Here is a 20,597-nt window from a genome sequence, read left to right as displayed (position 1 = left end):
AGATAGAAGAAGAGCCCCGTGTACAGATCGTAAAAAAGATATACCAACCAACCAACCAAACCAAACCAACCAGCTTCTACGGAATTGAAACAGTTACTAATGAATACACGCAACCAACACCTAGTCAGTGTCTACCGAGTAAATTGAAGATAGCAAAAGAAAACCCTCGTTGCACTGGAAGCCCACTGGCAACAATTAAGCACCAATCTTCGCGCCAGGTCCACCGATTCTGATCGCTACCATTTTCACACGCCGGCCTGCTCGCTTTGTTATCGTCAGCCAGCCGTTTGATTGCATCATCATTCATTCGTCAGTCAGTGGCATAAAGGGAACCCAGAGACCCAGAGCGCCTCCTATCCACCAAAAACTAGTATAGTTGAAATGACTTTCGGCAGTCCAGTTGCCACTTCAGCGGCGAAACTAGGTGGGAAATGATACACAAACGTTAGCGGTACGCACGCAGAGAGGCCAAACCAAAAACAAGCCGCCGATTACAGTTTACTGGTACTTGTAATGGGTAATGTTATAGATAATAAAATGAACACAGCCGAAAATTTTTGCATATGTGCACCGCTACTATAATACGGAAGATAACGCAGAATAAACCCTCTAACGGGCAACAATGCGATCAAGCTTATGACTATTTTTCCGTGAAAGAAGCTCCTGTTTTGATTTTCATGCGAAAATATTATCAGGTTGAACCCCAGGTAAGAAATGATCTAATTTCTCTTTTTCGTTGTTCATGTCTAACACTCTACCCAGCTATTTTATTCAATTCAGATTTTAATAAATAAATTTGGCCTAGTGACGCTATTGATTTCAGAGCCTGTGGAAGCCGTTTTATCTGCCATTCGAAAATTGAAATTTTTCGTAGCGGCTGAACCTGGCGGTAATCCTTCAATTGTAATCAAGGAATACAATGTACACTAATCTTAAGGCAGCCTTCGACCGTGTTAATCACCAACTACTGTTGGCTAAAATCAATCGCTTGGGCGCTTGTTCACATTTCGAAGGATGGTTGAAATCCTATCTGGTGAATCGCAAACTAAATATTAAGCTGGGCTTGTTTCGCTCCTACAGCTTTACTAACAATTTGGGAGTACCCCAGAGAAGCAACCTGGGACCCCTACTGTTCTCAATATTTTTAATGATGTTTGCCTACTTATACCTCATGCCTGCAATCTGATGATGATCTGAAGATCCTTATCAAAGTTAAATCAACAGAAGACTTTCAGGAATTGCAGCGGTTAGGACTGGTGTTGCTGAAATCAACTAGTCATTAATGTTCAGAAATGTTGTGTAATTTCCTTTATACGCAAGAAATCGGTTATTCAAAGGAATTACAAAATCGGCTGCTGCTCTCTTGAAGGAGTAAAATTGATTAAAGAGTCTTACTAGATTCGCAGTTTTTTATTCAGAGATCATTTCCAGAGCTAACAAAAACTTAGGTTTCATCAAAAGAACCTCTAGTGGTGTCCGAGATTCCTACTGCCTGCGATCGCGTCTCTTTTCTGTCTCTCGTTATTTCTCTTTTCTGTCTCTCGTTCTCTCTTTTTCTATCTCTTGTTCTCTTTTTATCTGTCTCTCGTTCTCCCTTTTTTGTTTCTTTTTCCTGTTTCTCGCTTTTTCTGTATCTCGCTTTTTTCTATTACTCGCTCTCTCTGTTTTCTGTCTCTCGCTTTCTCTTCTCTGTATACTTCGAATTATTCTGTCTTTTTTAATTTTCTCTTATTTATCAGTACGAGCCAAAGTGTCTTAGAATTTTATGAAATTTTATACACGGTCGTAGTGCATGGACTATTTCTAAAATTCAGAAATCTTGAAGCATGCATCGTAGAACGAATTTTTCTTCATCAAAATGCAAGGATTTTTTTTCAGCAATTCTCAAAAAATATCGGTGGTGAAAAATTTCATTTATTTTCTACCCAACAGAAATTTTTTGAATTTGAAATTGTGATATGGCGCCAAAAATATATTTGGTTCGTTCAATGGCAGGTGGGACTCCAACCCACACTCTCTTGGAGGGTACCCAAGTGTTTTTTGCAATTAAACTACAGTCGCACCCTTATATTAGATTGTCTGTTATTTAATTTTGTCCCTGCATCTTAACCATTGCATACACGCACACATACGCTCCCCCACCAACGGTAACTACTTTTGTACGATTGTCTTCTGCTTCTACCACAGAGAAGATAGACGGCTATCAACTGTAGTGTGGTAGTAGCGAGTAGGTGGTTGTCGACCTTCAAAGCGGCACGTTTAGTGCCGTATACCACATCGAGTCTGTTTTATTTGTTTCTCACTCTTTCGCGGTTCAACATAAATTGTTTATAAAGTGAAGGAGTTTTTGGTGAGAAGAATGATAAATTGGATGAGGGTATGAAATGGGGAAGGCAAATGAGGCAGCGTCCAATATAGCTCCAGCCATCCGAAGCCCCTACCTAGTGCCTTCACGTGGCCTTACCTGGTGATGCTCTATTGAGTAGCCAAGCTAGGAGGTGCGTTGATGGGTTATCCCCGGCTGTCTGATCTCAAAACTGCAGGTTTGGGTGACGGCCGAGCCACACGACCTTGTTAGTAGGTCCCGCGTGCGTCTCCTCGTCTAATTGAGAGCGAATCTTGAATGTAATCTGGTATAATTGGTTTGTGTCTTTCCATAACGTGGGCGATTCTTACCACGAAAATATGGCGCCTTGTCAGGGGCCTGGTTTTGGCTACAGACAAGGCTCCAACACAGAGAACAATTGTTCTCAGTGGCACTTAATAAGTTATTTTAATTATTGAAACTCTGGCCGAAAAAAATTTAAATAATGCTCATGGCTACCAGAAGAATAATTAAATTAATATGTTTGATATCGACTGAGACACCCACACTGTGTCGGTTGATGCCCAAGTGTTTTTGCATTTAAAGTACCGCCGCGCTGTTATATTTTTGTCCACAGTAAACCGGAATTTTCCACTAACTATCTGGTTGATTCAGAATTTCTACTAAAACACTCAAAAATATTTTATAATTGCTCGGATTTTTTGTTTGTTTTGTCAATTTCTAATTGCATTATTACTTTTTTCAATTGTTCTTAAGCTACGACCAAAAAACTGACAATCGGTCATGCACCGTCGTTAATCATGTTGAAGTTTTTTAATATTATTTTTGTTCTCTTATCGATTTATTACCACTGCCCTTATTCATAGTTTTAGGAAATTTTCAGGCCTTTGGGCTCAACCTGTACGATAACTTTTATAAAAGCCTTCCTTTTACTCTTGTAACTTTTCTCTTACCATTGCAATGGTCCTTCTGTCAAAATTTTCTTTTCGTTTTTGTTTCTCTCTTACAAATTCTACATGTTGGATTTTTTCCAAGACTTTTTTGCTTGGAAGTTTTTTCATTAAAGTCATTTCTTCATCCCCCTCAGAATTTCTCGACATCCAGATTGTCTGTATCTCACAAAACAATGTTTAGGAACTGCTCTCTAGTGCCTTGTAGGTTAAAACCCATTTAAAATTTTCTTTCTTTTTTTTACAAATTGTTTCTGATTTTATTATGTTTTGCTATGTCAAAAGTTTCGCTTTGAAGCGTGGAAATCCACTTCAAGTTTGTCGTCAGTGCAGCAAATAAACAAAAATCAGCATTTCTAGCAGTTCAATTTCATAACAGCTTGAAAACTTCCAGAACCATAAGCAAGATTTAAGAAAAGAAAACAGTCTATAAAACGATATTTTGTAGAAAACTGAACACAAGAAAGTTGTAGAGCAAGAAACGTATAGGAAAGCATTAAAACAAATGAGTAATTCCGAAGAAAAATTTGTTTTGTGCAAAAATTTTACGAAAGCATTATTTTTCGGTCCTGCTTCGGTTATGCAAGGTTTATTAATTTGTGCTGTATGATTGCACGATCATGCATGATCGAACCTTCTATCATAACTTTACGAAATAATTGCTTAGCTCTGGGTATTTGTCATTCGCTCAAGGCTTCTTGTGGCTTCTCTCATTTATGCTACATCGCTCATCGAGAAGCATGCGTGAGGAAAACCTTCGGCCGATTATTACCTACTGCCCACCAACAAGAGACGCTAGATTGTTGGTCAATTTTATTCAAAAAATTTCGAGAGCCTATCGAATGGTCTTTCATGTTGGCCGGCGCGCGCGAGGGTGTGTGCAATTCTGCTCACGTCGCCCGCCACCGATGAAAATATTTGAAAACTAACCAACAATGAAGACGGTCTAAATGTCCAGAAAATATTATCAGAAGAGTGGGCCGTATTATCAGCAAACTCACACAGAAGTGGAGAGTTGATGACTAATTTTGCGGTGATTGCAAAAATTCCAGTTGTGTTCCGGAGGCTTAAAGGGATTAAAATAACTTTCTTTTCTTCTTCTGCTAGGAGTTTCAGCTGAAGTTATCGGATTGGAGTGTGTGATGCAGGGAACACAATTCTCGATCACGGTTGCTTCTTACCGTAAGCAGCTGGAAGCGATCCGACATGCCCGATATTATAATTCCATATCGTCGCAGGTTTAAGCAAGAGAAACGTGACTCTCGCTTGGAACGACCTATGTATACACAGTGTTTTTATTATATGTACAGTCACCCCAGTATTATGGGCCACCCAGTATTATGGGCCAGTCTATACTTTACGTCAGTTTTACACGTAACAAATTAATATTTAACTATCGAGTATGAGTTCAATAGATAGCAGCAACATTCTGCTGCATGGTTGACAGTAATACACTCAGTTCCAATGCGTTAATTTTCTTAATTTTCCGATAGTTGTCAGTTGGCTCCAATCGACTTTCGATTTGTTGTTATTTTTGCGGTTGTTATAAAAAGTCGGTTGAGAATTATAAGCTGAATAACGGCGTAAATTTGTGTGTCTGAGCGTAAAATGGATGGAAATCGAGGGAATAGGTATGTATTCATAGAATTACGGTGAAACCACCTAGAAAAATGCATTTTCCGCTTTAATATACGAAATTAAACAATGGCCCATAATACTGGGAGCAAAATTGACTTTTCCCAGTATTATGGGTCAAGCATATAGATAAACAGTTTTCGCTGTTTTTGACTATAATTGTAATTTTTTTCTCAGTAAAACTAAAAAACGTGCAAGGAAAATCAAGATCGAAGCTCCATGATCCTGATTATGCTCTTGATCTAACAAGACAAACCGAAAAAAACCTGAAGTTGCAAAGGATCACAATCTACCGTACAGTACAGTTCCGCGTTATTTTTGGAAACCACCCAAAACTAATAAGTCAGGACCAAATACTTTTCTTCTTCTTGAACTTACTTACTTTACTTATGTGGCTTGCCGTTCTAAGACAAAGTTTGATGAACAAAGTTTTTTCAATGCACTCGGTTGTAGGCCAATGCTCTCCAATTTCTCAGACTCGCTCCACCTAGTCAAACCATCTTGCTCGCTGCACCCCTGGTCGTCTTATTCCTACCGAATGTGAGGAAAATACTTTGCAGGGTAGTTGTTTGTATACTTGGTTTGTTATGTGCTATCCTGGAGACCATCACCCTGATGAAGCCCTCTGCGTGATTTGAATGAACTTGACAATCTACTTGAAACTCGAACACAGCACTGAATACCGTCGCTAAAACTAAATCGCGAGAACTGCACACACACACATACACACACACACATACACACACACACACACACACACACACACACACACACACACACACACACACACACACACACACACACACACACACACACACACACACACACATGCACGCGCACGCGCTCGCTTTTCTTCAAATAAAACCAATTTTGTTTTACTGACCCATAATACTGGGAGCATTGACCTATAATTCTGACCAGGTTTAAAAGTGGCCCATAATACTGGGAATGGAACATGCTTACATTTTGTTGTTTTGCAAAAAAGTGTGTGATTTTGGAATAAGTTTGCCTACAGAACATCAAATTATGATATATTTATAACCAATTAAGTTATAAATAAACCGTAAATTATTTAAATCTGTGTTTCTACCAATAATTTTGTAGCATCATCATGCTTAACTAGCCCGTAATACTGGGATGACTGTATGTGGCTACGAGCTCACTCGTAGCAAATGAAAACGTGAATCATTAAGTACTTGCGCGGAATTATGCTAATTCTGAGTGATGCTTTCGAAAATGGTGAATTATTGATTAGTGCGAGTCGGACTGCAGGCAGGCTGGCAGGCTGGCTGGTAGGCAGGTCAGACAGAGGAGGGCGCTTCAATGAAAACTACATCATCTATATTCCACCCTGGTTTTGTGCGCTCTACGGCAGCGGGTGGCGTCACTGCACGACTGCTGCCTACTGCCGGTGCTGGGTGGTTCCATTAACAGGTACCTCTGACTAGTGGATTAGCTGATGTCGATAATAGTAATAACGAAGGCAGATGATGATGATGATGATGGTAATGATGATGATAGTAGAGTCGGCGATGATGAAATTGGCACAGCTTGAGTCATCCTTTACTTTACGAAAGACGGTGACAAAGACGGCACTGGGAAATAGCGCTGCAGGTTCAGAGTCAACGGAACGCGGGCCGGATCTTGAATGATTATTACAGCATATCTCGTAGATCATTCGCCTTTTTAAATCTATCACATTTACTTCTTCGGTATACAAAGAGCTGCAAATTGGTCGCTTTAAATCCTAAGGTTTTTTGAATAACTCATATGACGACATTGAATAAATATCAATTTTGGCTTGAAATGCAGCCACAAAATAGTTGTGTTTCCGAACACGCTTTCCACGCTTCGGCTTGCACTTCTTGCTAATCCAATTCATTCCTAACCTCTTCGTGCGTTCGTGCAAAGAACTTTTCGCCTTCAAGGGCCATCCGGCCGGTCCCGACAAACCGAATTAAATCCTTCTGCGAATTAAGTTTCCAACTATATATGTATGCTTCACGTTCACATACTGAAAGCGCCAGTCGGCCCAATTGCCAACCAGCCAGCCAACCAGCCAGCAATGCATTGCAGTGAGTGAATCTAAATTAAACATTTCCGGCTTCAATTAAGACCGGGGAAATCTTTTCACTTCACATTCCATCCACGCACGCCATTTCTTTCTCGCTACCGTTGTTTTGATAAGCGCGGCATCATCATATGCATAACTCCTTCTATCAGTATGTAGAGTAAAGTCACTCGAGGAAACGGAGTGAATTATGGTCGATTGACGCGCAGAGTACGCAGAGAAGGAAAGCGAAGGGCATTTTAATTACATCACACTGAGTGACGTTACCGCCGCCGCCACCGCGGCCGTGGTCGGTTGGACAATCGGCTGGAAATCAAATAAAACTGATTTACTTGAAGTGGTTCCACCGCCGAATGAAACGCTATGGGTCAAATTGTCTCTAACTCATATTTCATCCGAAAATGGGATTTGCTGTAATAAAGTTGCTAACACTTTGATGATTTCGGGTCCGCTCGGCGGATTACCGCGTGCTGAAAACCGTGAAGTGGGTGTCAAGTGCCGGAGATGGATCACCTCGATCTTGGCGTGCGATGAGAGTATAGACCGCGTATTGTGTTGGGTAAAAAAATAGTAATAAATTGGTGGTAGCTAGTACGGTTAACGAGATTGATGACTTACAAGAGATAAGTTTGACATAATTAGGCTAGCTGCGACCGTGCCGTCCCGTGCCGGCATCGGATGGCCACAGTCGAAGATATTTGAGCGAGAGAGCGCTGTGCGCGAGGAGTTGATGTGTTTACGGGCTGGTGTCATTCCGAGAGGCTTGGCCGCGCACCGAGATCGGCATATGTGCGATGAAACCCGCCTGCATGCAGCTCTCTATGATCGACCGAATGATAATGGTATGAAATATTTGTTTTAATTTATGGCTTGCATGTTTGTTTAGAAAACTGTGAGTGTGTTGTTTCTGCGGTCCGTTTCGAAGAAAGGAATGTTTTGTAAGTCATTCGTTTAGACAATTGGGAGCAGTAAAAATGCCAGAAGACATGAAAGATGAATTTCGACTCAAGAGAAAATGAATGCACTGGCAACAAAGTCGACAGTAAAGTACAAAAATTTGTTAGTTGCTGCTATATTTGTTAACGGTAAACAGACGGTGCGGAGTATCACTTAGCGACTATTGGGTTTTAGTTTTTTGTAAATATTAAGTTGTCTTGCAAAAAATTCAGATTTTCACTTTCCAGACAGTTTTATTGGATGCGCTCTTCAACATGATTATCCATATCACTGAGGTGCTCGTGCATCAGAAGAAGGGCACCAAACTTGGGCGTAATCTTGGCGTAATCTATCGATTTGCTGTCTTGTTTCTAAAAGACCTAATGACATTTCCTTTCATGCTTAAGAGGCAGATCGACTAGACAATCACTTTTTCATTCTAATCACAACATCTGTCAGTGGAACGAAACAGTCTAAATGGTTTCAAAACAGTCTTAAAAAGAATCTCAAGTCGTCAAACGAGTTCCAAAGCCTTCTTATAAAGAACCTCAAAAGAGATGCAAAGGAACGTCAAAAGTCTCAAAAGAGTTTCTAGTTAATTTCGATAGAATCTCAAACGAATATTTAAATAATCTCAACTGGCTGTCCAAAGAGTCGCAGAAAAGTCATCATGGAGTTAATTTCACTAGAATCTCAAATGAATCTTTAAAGAATCCTAAAAGAATCCAAGAAGTTTCAAAAGACTCAAAGGATTGTCAACGGAGTTTCAAAACAGTTTAAAAGGAATCTCAAAATAGTCGCCACAGAGTCGCAAAAGAGTCTTTAAGGAGTTTCAAAACAGTCTTAAAAAGAATTTCAAAAGAGTCTCCAAAATGTGGCAAAAACATCTTCAAGAAGCATCTTCAAGAAGAACACTTAAATGATTGTCGTATGAGTTTCAAAACAGTTTTAAAAAGAATCTCAAAAGGGTCTCCAAAGAGTTGCAAAGGAACCTTGAGGTCTCAAAAAAGTTTCAAGATTACTTAATTACAATCCGAAAGGGGTTTAAAAGAATCTGAAATCTTAAAAGAGTCACAAAAGGAGTGTCAAAAATGTTTATAACAGCCGCAAAACAATTTCAAAAGAGTATACTGTAACAAAAAAGTTTCGAATATATCTCTAAAGAGACTCAAAGAGGTCTCAAAAGATTAGGTGTCAGGAAACTTTTAAACTACATCCGTGAGCAGAAAAGTTAAAGTTTTACTGTCAGATAATCCTGATCGATTTGGTTTTGTAGCGTCAATAATAAAATATCCCATAGAATCTATTTATACAAGAGGCTTATGTCTGTACCGAAAACCAGGTCTCTGACAGGACGTCATAAGAGACTTATCGGTAACTAAAAACAAGTCCCTGACAGGATGTCATGCTTTCGTAGCAATGGGTTGTATTCTCAGTCACCTCACTGGTTGACTGCTGGACTGCTCGATTGCTCAATTGGTTGACTAGACTGCTGGACTGGACTGGTCGATTAGACTGCTCGATTTGATTGCTCGGCTGGACTGCTTAACTGAAGTGCTCGACTGAACTGTTCAATTCGACTGCTTGACTCAACTGCTTGATTGGACAGATGGACTTGACTGCTTGACTGAACAGCTCGATTTAACTGCTCGAATGGACTACTCGATTCGACTGCTTGACACATTTGCTTGACTTACTACTCGACCCGACTGCTCGGCTTAACTGCACAATTGAACTGCTCGACTGGACTGTCCAATTCGACTGCTCAACTGGACTGCTTGACTGGACAGCATGATTCATCTCCTCGACTAGACTGTTCGATTCGACGCTCGACTCAACTTCTCGATTGGACTGCTCGATTAAACTGCTCGGCTGGACTGCTTGATTTAACTGCTCGACTAGACTGCTCGGTTTAACTGCTTGATTTCTGTTTGATTCGACAGCTCCACTTAACTGCTCGATTCAACTACTCGACTGAACTACTCGACTCGACTGCTCGCCTCAGTTGCTCAACTGACTGGACTACTCGACTCAACTGCTAGAATAAACTGCTCGACCGGGCTGCTTGACTGAACAGCTTGATTCACCTGCTCGACTAGACTGCTCGATTTGACTGCTCGACTTGACTGTTTGACTCGACTGCTTGACTCGACTCGCCTGCTCAACTCGATTGCTTGTCGCGATATAATATGGTCGGTGTTAAATCAGACCGGATCAAGTCGAAAAATTTAAAAAAAATGAGTATGATAGCAAACGATCAAAAATTGTCTAAGCAACATTTTACTCTAATCAGACTACATAAATGTTGTAAACAGCCAGATGTTTTTATTCAGTTAAATTAAATCCAATACGACCATAAAAACAATTTGTATCAATTTCCGGCCATGACTCTTTTATGTACAACATTTTAGAGCTATATTATGCAATATAAGAACTCAAAGAACTAATACAAAGATTAAACATTTTCGCAAACACTGGCCAATGGAATGTATCCGCAGTTTTCTAAATTCTGAACAGACCGGATCGTAAGATTCGGGCTCAACTAGTAATTAATAAGTTCTCAGCAGCCTCCGTTGGTTTGCAGCATATGCGAATTAAAGTTTATTGTGATCCTTTATAAATCAATGCGTCATCGAAATTTTGCAATTTCGGAAAACTGGTTGTTTTAACAAAATAAATATATTCAATTAGTCAATCTCAATTGCTAACAAAATCATTTTAGTTGCTTCCTGTGACAGGAAAACCGATTGATAATAATTTTCTTTTTGCAAAACACTTTGCCTTGATGAATTTTTGTTTGCGAGCTAAAAAAAATACTGTAATATAGCAATATGGGCTCGCATAGAAAAATGATTTCGGTGTTGAACTCTCGTATTTTTAATAAAAGATGCAATAAATCAGATTGGTCGGGGTGTTACTGTTTTAATCGCTCTATCTCGTCAACCGAGAATTGGTGTTCCGCAAAATGGTATTCGGCGAAATGGTTTGTAATGATAGCGAATATTTAAATGCTATCCGCTTTATTTTATCAGGCTAAGCAATGGGGGGAGTTGTTTTCTACTTTACTGTGAGGAAAATTTGTATATTAAAACACCCAGAAACTTGCAAAACTCAATATTGTCAAAGTGACAAAGGTCATCCGATATTCACGATTTATGTACAACACAGTTTAATTTGTGGCAATACGAAGTTTGTCGGGTCAGCTAGTAAAATTTATAAAATGTAAAACCAAGTGGCTTTAGAATTGATACTTGGGGAAGGAGTCTCAAAAGACTCCCAAAACAAGACTGTCCAACAGCAAATTATGATTAGTTTATGTATTCCCTGGCGTTAGGAACGAGACTGGTATTGAGAAGCAGTTAAAACATGAAGGTGGAATGGTGAAAACATCAGTTGCGCTTATTCAATAGTGATGTTGCGATGTTTAGTAAGGCTCAGATATTGTTGCTAAAATAGTAAGGTTTTTCTTATTCCGAGTTATAAAATATTCTTTATGGAATTAGTGACAATCTTATAGCTGGACGAACTAACACAATTGAAGATAACAGTGATTCGGAAATTCAAGTTACGTAACAGCATATATTGCTGCAACTTTTTTTAATTGTCTTAATTTTGAGTTGCTTCTATCTCCTCTTTTTTCCATTTTCTAACATTGTATTAATACAGTTTTATGCAGGGAACTCAAGGATGTAAGCTATTTTAGAGAAATCTATCCTGTAAAATATTAAATTAATAGCTGTGGAATAGTTTACAAGAGGCCCCTTTTTTTCTTTGGCTCGGTGCCAACTTGGCACCGGTTGGGAAGCCATTTCCAGCAACTAGTTCAACACATATAAAGTTACAAGATTTTTATCTTCATTTTTCATAATTATCGTGCCACCTATCATCGTCTCCTTGATCTCGCGGAAGCACCAACTAGAATTAGAGGATAATCGCGGGCCACTTCTAGGAAAGAGTGCTGTAAACTGCAGCACGGAAGAAAACAAACTCGTTCGGGCGTAGGTACAAGTCCCCGACAATAAATTAATTACTTTAATTCGTCTTCGCCGTTTGCTAAGTCGACTGTGTCGTGAGTTAACTCCCAGCAAGGGTGTGGATTTACTGTGTTCTCGGCTGCGCAGTATCAAACGCACCAACGGTGGAAAGAATTCCGAGAAATTCACCAGTCCCAAATTAGGATGGGCAATTGAAACTGTCATTGCCGCCGAGACAAGCAGACGAACAGACGCGCAACTATTTGCTAAGTCCATTGGAAGAATTCGAAGAAGCTAACCGCAGGTCGGGGCGGGATTCTGGGGCGGCTGCAGCGAAAGATGTATGTACAACGTGCTGAGATCAGAGCAAATATTTGTAGAAAAAGGTCCACACAGGGGGTTGTGTTTGTTGTTTTTTATCTTATCTCGGTATTTTTTTGTTTTTAAGGTTGCAGAGATCAAATATAGTATCATATTCGTAGGAAATTTAAAATGTAATCTTTTTTTATAGATTTTTTTTGTTTCAAATGTGATTTTTAAATTGCCTGCATGTCAATAACACGCATAGGGCACACATTTCGAATGTCGAAAAAAACACAAATGAAAGTTTGGTATTGTTATGACTGCCAACTTACTCATGCATGAATCATTTTCGTATCTCCCAATCTGGTCACGACCGTCAGTTCGTATAATAACAGACCTGCTTGTGTGTGCCACGTTAGTGAAAAAAACTCCAAAAAATCAGTTCTCGTTCACTTTTGACACACTTGCCAAACCTGGCGTAGTGTCGCGCTGCAATCTGCCGATCTGATGGTGCTGGTGTTGAAGCACAGCTCAATTAAAGCCGTTCTTTGTGGCAACTTTCGCCGGCCCTGAAATCCGACCAGCTTAAACACCCGCCTCTATACGCTGCGCCAACGAGCGGGCAGGCAATCATTTGGACAGCTTTTTATCCTACCGCCACGGCGCGCCGTGCCGAGCGCAATATTGTATTTGTGGCCCACACACCAGAAACAGGAAGTACATTTGTTTGAGGCCCCGCAATGCCATAAACCCTACAAAACTGCGAGCAACATGCGAGCGGTGACCGGATCGTATGCATGGGCAAATGTACTGTAAACAATGTGTAGCCGGCTTTTAATGCGCTATTTTCTGCGCCGTTCGGAGCGATTAGAATCATGTATGGAAATAACCTTTTTAGGTTTGTTCAAAATACAGCTGGTAATTTTAAACCAATTAATCCCAACGCGCGCGTTGGTTGGCTCGGCTACTGTTCAGCCGCTACAACAATAATGACGATGACTTTGCAGACCCAACGTTGGAAAATCTATGCTTAGATAGGTCTGGATTCTAATTTTACTTCATCAATCCCTCCGGCCAGGAAATAGAATGCAACCGGATTAAGGCAAAATGCTTTTAATTTTGCTGTTTAGCTGTAGGTAACGTAAACAACAACACATTAGATATTGTGTTTATAAAAGCAATTTAATATTTATAGGAATAGCGAAAAATTAACAGTGTTAAAAAAATATTATTCTCAAAGTTCTTTCAGTGACACTTGGTTGCATCATCAGAAGACGGGCTCTTTAATCTGTCAATTGGGTAGGTCCGTAACGCCTCTTTTCGCAAAAGATGTCTCATCATTTCGCACTGTGACTTCTTCGAAGCCCGTACCCGCATCAGAAGTCATCGCACATTTGTCTCTGCAGGCGGAATAAATTTATATTTCCTCCATCCGGTTGCTGTGGGATTTTCGTCATCGTCACAACCGACAATAAAAACGACTTAGTTTCCTAACTGTTTGGCTTTTAATTGCAACAATCGCCGCTTTCGGAGCAAATAAAATTGCACGCAACTCTGCACTTGCCACAAACTGGTCCCGCTCCGGATAGGCGGTTCTCGGTTCACGGTGCTGTGTTTGGAGGTACACCGCAGATCGGTCATTGACACTGCACTGTGCCACAGCACTTAAACTTTTGCGGCATTTACTGTCGTAGTTAGTCTGAGTGTTTTCGATAAACCTCTCAAAATCTATTTCAGTTTCAGTTTGTGACATTGCCTATTTTTAATTTTTTTTTAATCCAAACCCATGTGCTGCCAACTCATTATTGAACAATTTCGCAACATCCTGCATATCGTTTAGGCTATTGACCCAATAGCGATTATCGCTCGCTTGGACTTGCTGCATGCTGCAAGTCATTCCTCTTCCGAATCGCATTCCTTGATGAATCAAAACATGCTCAAAGAAACGCGCATTCCGTTGTCTCCGGGAGTCGAGCCTTTCTCCTCCCTGCACAGCACACCGTCGTCGTCATCTTTGTCGATTTTATGTTTTTGCGCAAGCCATCTCCAACAGATTCAACGAGATGATTCATCCCGCCGCGCACGAGAACAACCTGCACCGACCGACCAACCAGTCAGTGCCAGTGCACTGACAGTGGCGGCTTTAGTGTGGCACTATAACCTACCTTTTCTGCTAACCGTTTTACGGGGCCGAGTTTTGCAGAATCTGGTTTTTGCGCCCACCCAAACAATCTGCCGCGCCGGCGCGGCGTTGATGTTGCTGTTGCGGTCTTCGATAGGTGTTGTACCTGAGATAGGTACGAAAAAAAGCAACCGGTTCGTACCCTTTGTTTTCTGTCCGCCATGAATGTTTTGGTAATGCCTTGTGGTGTTACTGTGATAAATGGGATCAACTAATTACCATTTTTACACATCAAAATTTTAAATTACAAGTTTGATCTTAAAGACTGAGTTGAGAATTATCCAGACTGGGTTATGATCTAGAGATTTTTTATAACGGTAGTCGTTCCAACAGAAGAAGGAAATGGTCCAACAAAAATTATGAAACAAAAGCGTTTTTATAGTATCCTTAAAGTGAGACAAAAAGGGAAAGGAACGCTTTGCTTAACGTAAGAACACCAAACACGGAAAATAACCGTAAAGGGGCGGTAATTCGAATTATTGACGTAAAAAAAAGAAATTATTTTTTTCTGTTTTACTTGTGATTGACTCTGTCACGATCCAACGTAAATCATTTTTCCATTAAAGGTGGAGGAGCGTTTGGTGAGGAAGAATGGTAGACTGGATGATATTGCGAAACTTTGATGTGCGGCCAAAAACATATTGCGTAGTTCAATTACTGAGTGGGACTCTAACCCACTCACTGTCGGTTTGCGCCCAAGTGCTTTGACAATTAAACTATCAGTACACGACACCCTATATTAGATAATCTCACATCTAGTTTCGATCATGGTATGGTGTGTGCGTACGAATGGTTAGACTGGAATGATCGAAACGAGATGTGAGAATGTCTAATACACTGAAGTCGCTTTTTACGCGACTATTTCTACGCGAATTTCGGAATTTCCCCGTTTTTTTACGCGAATTTCGGAATTAACGCGGTTTTTTCTTACGCGAATTTCGGAATTTACGCGGTTTTTTTCTGCGCGATTTTCGGAATTTACGCGGTTTTTTATGCGAATTTCGGAATTTACGCGGGTTTTTTTACGCAAATTTCGAAATTCACGCGGTTTTTTTACGCGGGACGTATACTTCGCAAAAAAAGCGACTTGAATGTATAGGGTGTCGTGTACTGAGAGTTTAATTATCAAAACACTTGGACACACACCGAGAGAGTTTGGGTTAGAGTCCCACTCAGTAATTGAACTACGCAATATATTTTTTGGCTGCACATCGAAGTTTCGCAAAATCATTCAGTCTATCATTCTTCCTCACCAAACGCTCCTCCACCTTTAATAAAAAAGGCGTTATTTCGAATCTCGACTTTCGTTCTTGATCTTTTATTATTCGCCTTTGGTCTTTGTGTTTTCGGTTTTCCTTCTTTCATTTCTCGTTTTTTGACTATAATTTTCCCGTCGTTTTTGTTTTTTGCCTCCGTCTTCTCATTTTTGTTGTTTATTAACATCTGTTAGTTAGTTATTGTTTTTCGTTCTTTTTATCATGTAGCTTTCTGGTATCTATACATCGTTTTTTTATTCCTTTCCGTTACTTGTTGTCATTTTTTATTTAATGACAACTTTTTAACGTCATTTGCGGTCTTTTTTTGACATTTCTTGTCGCTGTTTTGCTTTATTTTCATCATCTCTTCGTCGCCCTTACTGCATCTGTTTACAGTTTTCGGTCGTTTTTGTCGTCTCTTTGCCGTCTGTTTCCATCATCTTTTCATCTATACTTGTCACGTTTCTGTTATCGCTTCGTCGTTTTTTCACCGTCTGTTTTTCATCGCTTTGTTGTCTTTTCCTTGTCGTATTTTTGTCACCTTTTCATGGTCTTTTTGCCATCTTTTGATTATATTTTCGTCCTTTTTCTGACGTCTATATTTGGCATTTATTGTCGCTTTTCTCAGCGGCGCACCGTGGGATGAAACCCAAATCTAGGTGGACAAAAATAATTACGCTAAAACCATTAGTATTAGGTATATAGTATGTTCGGAGTAAATTTGTTATTTCAACTTCCGCATTTTTGGTGTATATGACGTTAGGGTGACCGTTATAGTAAGCGAGTGCAAAATATAAACTTTTTTATGGCTTAAGTTAGCTGAATAAAATGTTCAGCAAAGTTAAAGAACATTAAATTTTAAGTAGCTTTGCCAAAGAAATTAAAGTTCTATCTCTTATGGTTGACGGGGCTGAAGCGATCTAAAGTTTTTTGGTCGGGGTGGACCTAAAAATCCGTTTTTTCTTAATATCTTCTTGCGTGTTTATTTCTCACAAATCATGCCTTCTGAGCACTTTCACACGCATGGAAAACGGATATTTTGTTCAAAGGAATCAAGTTGCTATCTCCTTCGGTCCGAAGCTACAGGCATTTTTTCTAAAAAATATGGTTTTTTTAAATGCCAATAACGAAAAAACTGATCAAAAGCAGCAAATCAAATTTAGTATAAATGTTTAGTAATATATTGGCCTCCGAAATTAATTGAGATCACATTGGTCAAGGTCGGCCCTTTTTTGCTAGACCGTATTGAATATTGAAGTAAAAATTACCGTTTTACTTACCAAAATCACAATTTTTACGTAAATAAAATGGATTATAAAAGCGAAAAAAAGTCTTTTATACAAAATTTGAATTGCTGCTTTTGAGCAGTTTTTACGTTATTGACATTTGAAAAAACCATATTTTTTTAGAAAAAATGCCTGTAGCTTCGGAACCGAAGGAGATAGCAACTTGATTCCTTCAAACAAAATATGCGTTTTTCATGCGTGTGAAAGTGCTCAGAAGGCATGATTTGTGAGAAATAAACACGAAAGTAGATATAAATAAAAAACGGATTTTTTAGGTCCACCCCGACCAAAAAACTTTAGATTGCTCCAGCTAATCAACCATAAGAGATAGAACTTTAATTTCTTTGGTAAAGTTACTTAAAATTTAATGTTCTTAAACTTTCCCGAACATTTTATTCAGCTAACTTAAGCCACATAAAAGGTAGTAGAAAGTAAAAAAGCAGTTAATAAGCTACATTTTTCGTTCACAGCTGGTCGACCTTCCTAAGGAAACAAGAAAAATTACCGGTGTGGTCACATAACGCTCACTGCCAAGATTAGAATCTCGATGGGACGCTTCAAAAAGTGATCGCGGACCGAAACTGGCCCGCAACTGAGTGCCATTTTTATATCCATTTCAAGGTGCCGTTATTTCGTGAAATTAACCTGTCACTTGCAACAACCCCCACGACATATATCTGCCTAGCTAACTGCCGCCGACACGCCGCCCGATGGATGGCGGGCGGGCTTCATTATGGTGGCACTCTATTCAATGTGTTAACACGATTAACAGTTCCATTTGCAGCCAGCAGCGGTGAGTTGTTCTGTTTTAAAATGCCGAAATGAAATGAATATTCAAGCTTCTTTTTTTGTTCGATTATGCTGTTAACTTATCTCCCCTGTGGCAATGATTTATATGCTTCCGACTACGGAGAGATAGCCATCTCGGTAAGCAAACGGTAGTAGGCTGTGCGGATTTTCCTGGTCTACTGTCAAAGTTTATGTCATTCATTAAACTGTAAACAATGGTGTTTCTTTTTAATTGGAACAACTATGAATTTAGCTCAGGTTAATTTTTAACAGTTTCTCGAAAAGGTTACTTCGACTGCTTAGAACAGTGGTGGTTGCTGCATTAAATTACCATAAATCGGATTTTCTACATTCATTCGATACAATGACAACTTAGTCGGTACTTGTTCGATGAAATGAATGAAGCGATGCGACTCGTCTTTACCGAAACGAGAAAATGTCGAGGCCACACACCATTATTGTGTCACAGCATTATTATCCTACAGCCTGAGTAATTGCTTCGGCGCCGTTAACCATCCGAGTCCGAGTTACGACCCGTAATGGGTTGATGGTCACATTAAATTAGGACTTCGTATTTCGATTCATTTTCAGCCGGGGAAACTAGTTTGTTTTGTAACTATGTGGTGACATTACAGTCCATCATCTTCGCACGCCATTCGACCTTGTGCCGCTGTTCGTGCGGCCGTTTGTTTTGTTTATGACTTCTCTATTATTTAATTACCCCCAGTTTATTCTTTGACAGGTAGGGCAAATTCAATATTTTTTACACAATACCTACACAATACTAGAACGCTGAAGCCGTTGTTTAGCGGGTCTTTAAACCACCATTGAAATCGGCTTGGGAATGGCTTAACTTTACCGGATAGCTGAGAGCCTCGCCATTGCATTGTGTTGTGCTACAATTGCGGCAAAAGTAGGTATATAACATGGTTACGGAAAATACCTCGAAGGCACGCGAGTACTCTGTTTAACCTTTTCCGGTATAACTTTATTACTACCCTGTAAGCGAATGTTTTCACAGAACATAACTTTTAATTGCCTTTTCGAGATTTACTGGGAAAAAATGCATAAAACCGATCTGGTGTCATATTGACCAGAGTTCGTTGGGTGACTTTGCGTAATCTTGTAGATTTTTTTAGAATGACTCATCTTACAACACATTTTCTCAAACAGTAACCACAAGGAATCAAGCCGGTAGGTTTTACTTGATCCGATTTATTTTTTTCCCTTCATTTTAACCACCAACATACGCTTGAGGAGACACCAAATAATAACTAAACTTACTGAGTCTCTGCTTTGCCGGTAAGTAGGTACAAGGGAAGTCTCATAATTTCCTTCGAAATTGCAAAATGCGAAAGAAAAACCAAAAAAAAAAAAAACAACAAACGACACATTGACCGGATGTGCTGTGCTGGTCATATTTTTAAGATCCTTTTCATGTGGTTTCAATAAGATACCACTAACTAGCTACTTGATGAAAGGAAAAGATTCGCGTTGAAACAAACTACAGACAGAGTAAAAAGTTAATACAGTTCTCGACGGAAGTATTAATCCAAAGCAAAAACCACAAAGACGTAGAGAAATAGATCAGAAAGAAGACCGATGTTCGGTCTGTAAGAATTGTAGCAAGTCGGTCTGAGGAAGGTTCGAAAGGATTGGTAATAAACAACAGTAACAGATGTAGGAAATCCGATAACCAGAAAGGGAGAAAAACAGTGCCACACAGACAGAACTAAGCACCGCCCAAGAGTGATGACAAAACTTGTGTTGGATTTACCTTGGTCTTCTTTTCGATCGGGTAGTGGACGGAGGCTGCTCTGCTCCTATGATACATGCAAAAGGGGTAGTACCACTTACCTGAAATGAAGTTAAAAAAGTAGTGATTAGTGTAAGTATTGATGCGTAGCATAAAAAAATCAAATTATAGTATAATAAAAAATTCTTATGAAAGCGACCGTCTTCCAAAGTTGAAGAACAAAAGCCGCACGTTTGGGCTGAACACGTGCAGACATGGCATGCATCTGTTCCAAGTGCACCCAAGCCGATGATAATGATGCAACCGTAACGGCGGAGTTGGAATGAGTTTACAACGCAATCGTTTATGTCCATACATTGACAACAGTGTACTGCCGCCTGTGTTTCACATGACAGTCAGTGCACTGTGCGATGTCTCACTGATTGCAACCGACAGGCAGACAGCCAACCCTTACCGTGTGTGTGCGCAATTGTGATTGCAAGCGAAGCATTGCGCGATTGTTCAGTTCAGTTCGGTTCGGAAGCTGCAACGCATTGCAAAAAAAATAAATAAATAAATAACAGGTCTATTGCGGGAAAAGCTTTGTAATGCTCCGTACTGAAGCCCCCGTAGCATTCTGCTTGCCTTGCACTTGTCGATGATGACATTTCCGGTTTTAATTTTGCCACACAGCCCTTCGTTCGTTGGGCTTGGGATAATGAAAATCGATACACGCCGATTGTTATTGGAGAATGCAGGAAACGTTTAAATTAATCTGTCTCGTCTGGGTTCAGCACAAAATGATAATAGAGTTTGACGGAGACGTTTTAAATTTCTGCAACGATCAATGTTAAACTGTAACAGAATCACAGATAGAATGCTTACTACAAAAAAAAGTGCAATAGATTTTTTATTGCTTTACTGAAGTAAACTTAGGATTTTCGTCTAGGCAGACAAGTTCAACATGGTAGATATTTTGGATGCCAACAATGTTCATGTCATTGGTAAAATACTATAATTCCCGACAAAGGTCTACACTTTGGTACCCTTGTCAAGCGTTACTAAATGCAACCGTTTGCAATCCAATAGCTTCACCAGCTGGATCCTGAAATCGTTAAATCAGCAAGCACCTATGTCCAACAAGTCCTTGACGG

At 39.8% G+C, this 20,597-nt stretch overlaps 1 protein-coding gene across 3 annotated transcripts in view; it reads right to left on the bottom strand.

Moving 5' to 3' along the window:
* LOC128741691 (signal-induced proliferation-associated 1-like protein 1) overlaps positions 1-20,597 on the bottom strand; it is a 118,158-nt gene that overhangs the window by 65,190 nt on the left and 32,371 nt on the right. The window contains exon 2 of one of the 3 annotated variants that reach the window (XM_053837655.1): positions 19,486-19,565. The exons of the other annotated variants lie outside the window; for them this stretch is intronic. Coding sequence (XP_053693630.1) covers positions 19,486-19,542 — 57 coding nt within the window. The 5' untranslated portion in view covers positions 19,543-19,565. The remainder of the gene's footprint in view (positions 1-19,485; positions 19,566-20,597) is intronic. 3 annotated transcript variants of the gene reach the window in all.

The sequence above is a fragment of the Sabethes cyaneus genome, chromosome 3 (assembly GCF_943734655.1).
Source record: "Sabethes cyaneus chromosome 3, idSabCyanKW18_F2, whole genome shotgun sequence".
NCBI classification, from domain to species: domain Eukaryota; kingdom Metazoa; phylum Arthropoda; class Insecta; order Diptera; family Culicidae; genus Sabethes; species Sabethes cyaneus.
Note: the sequence above shows the minus strand (reverse complement) of the source record. Positions and strands in the feature narration are given on the sequence as shown.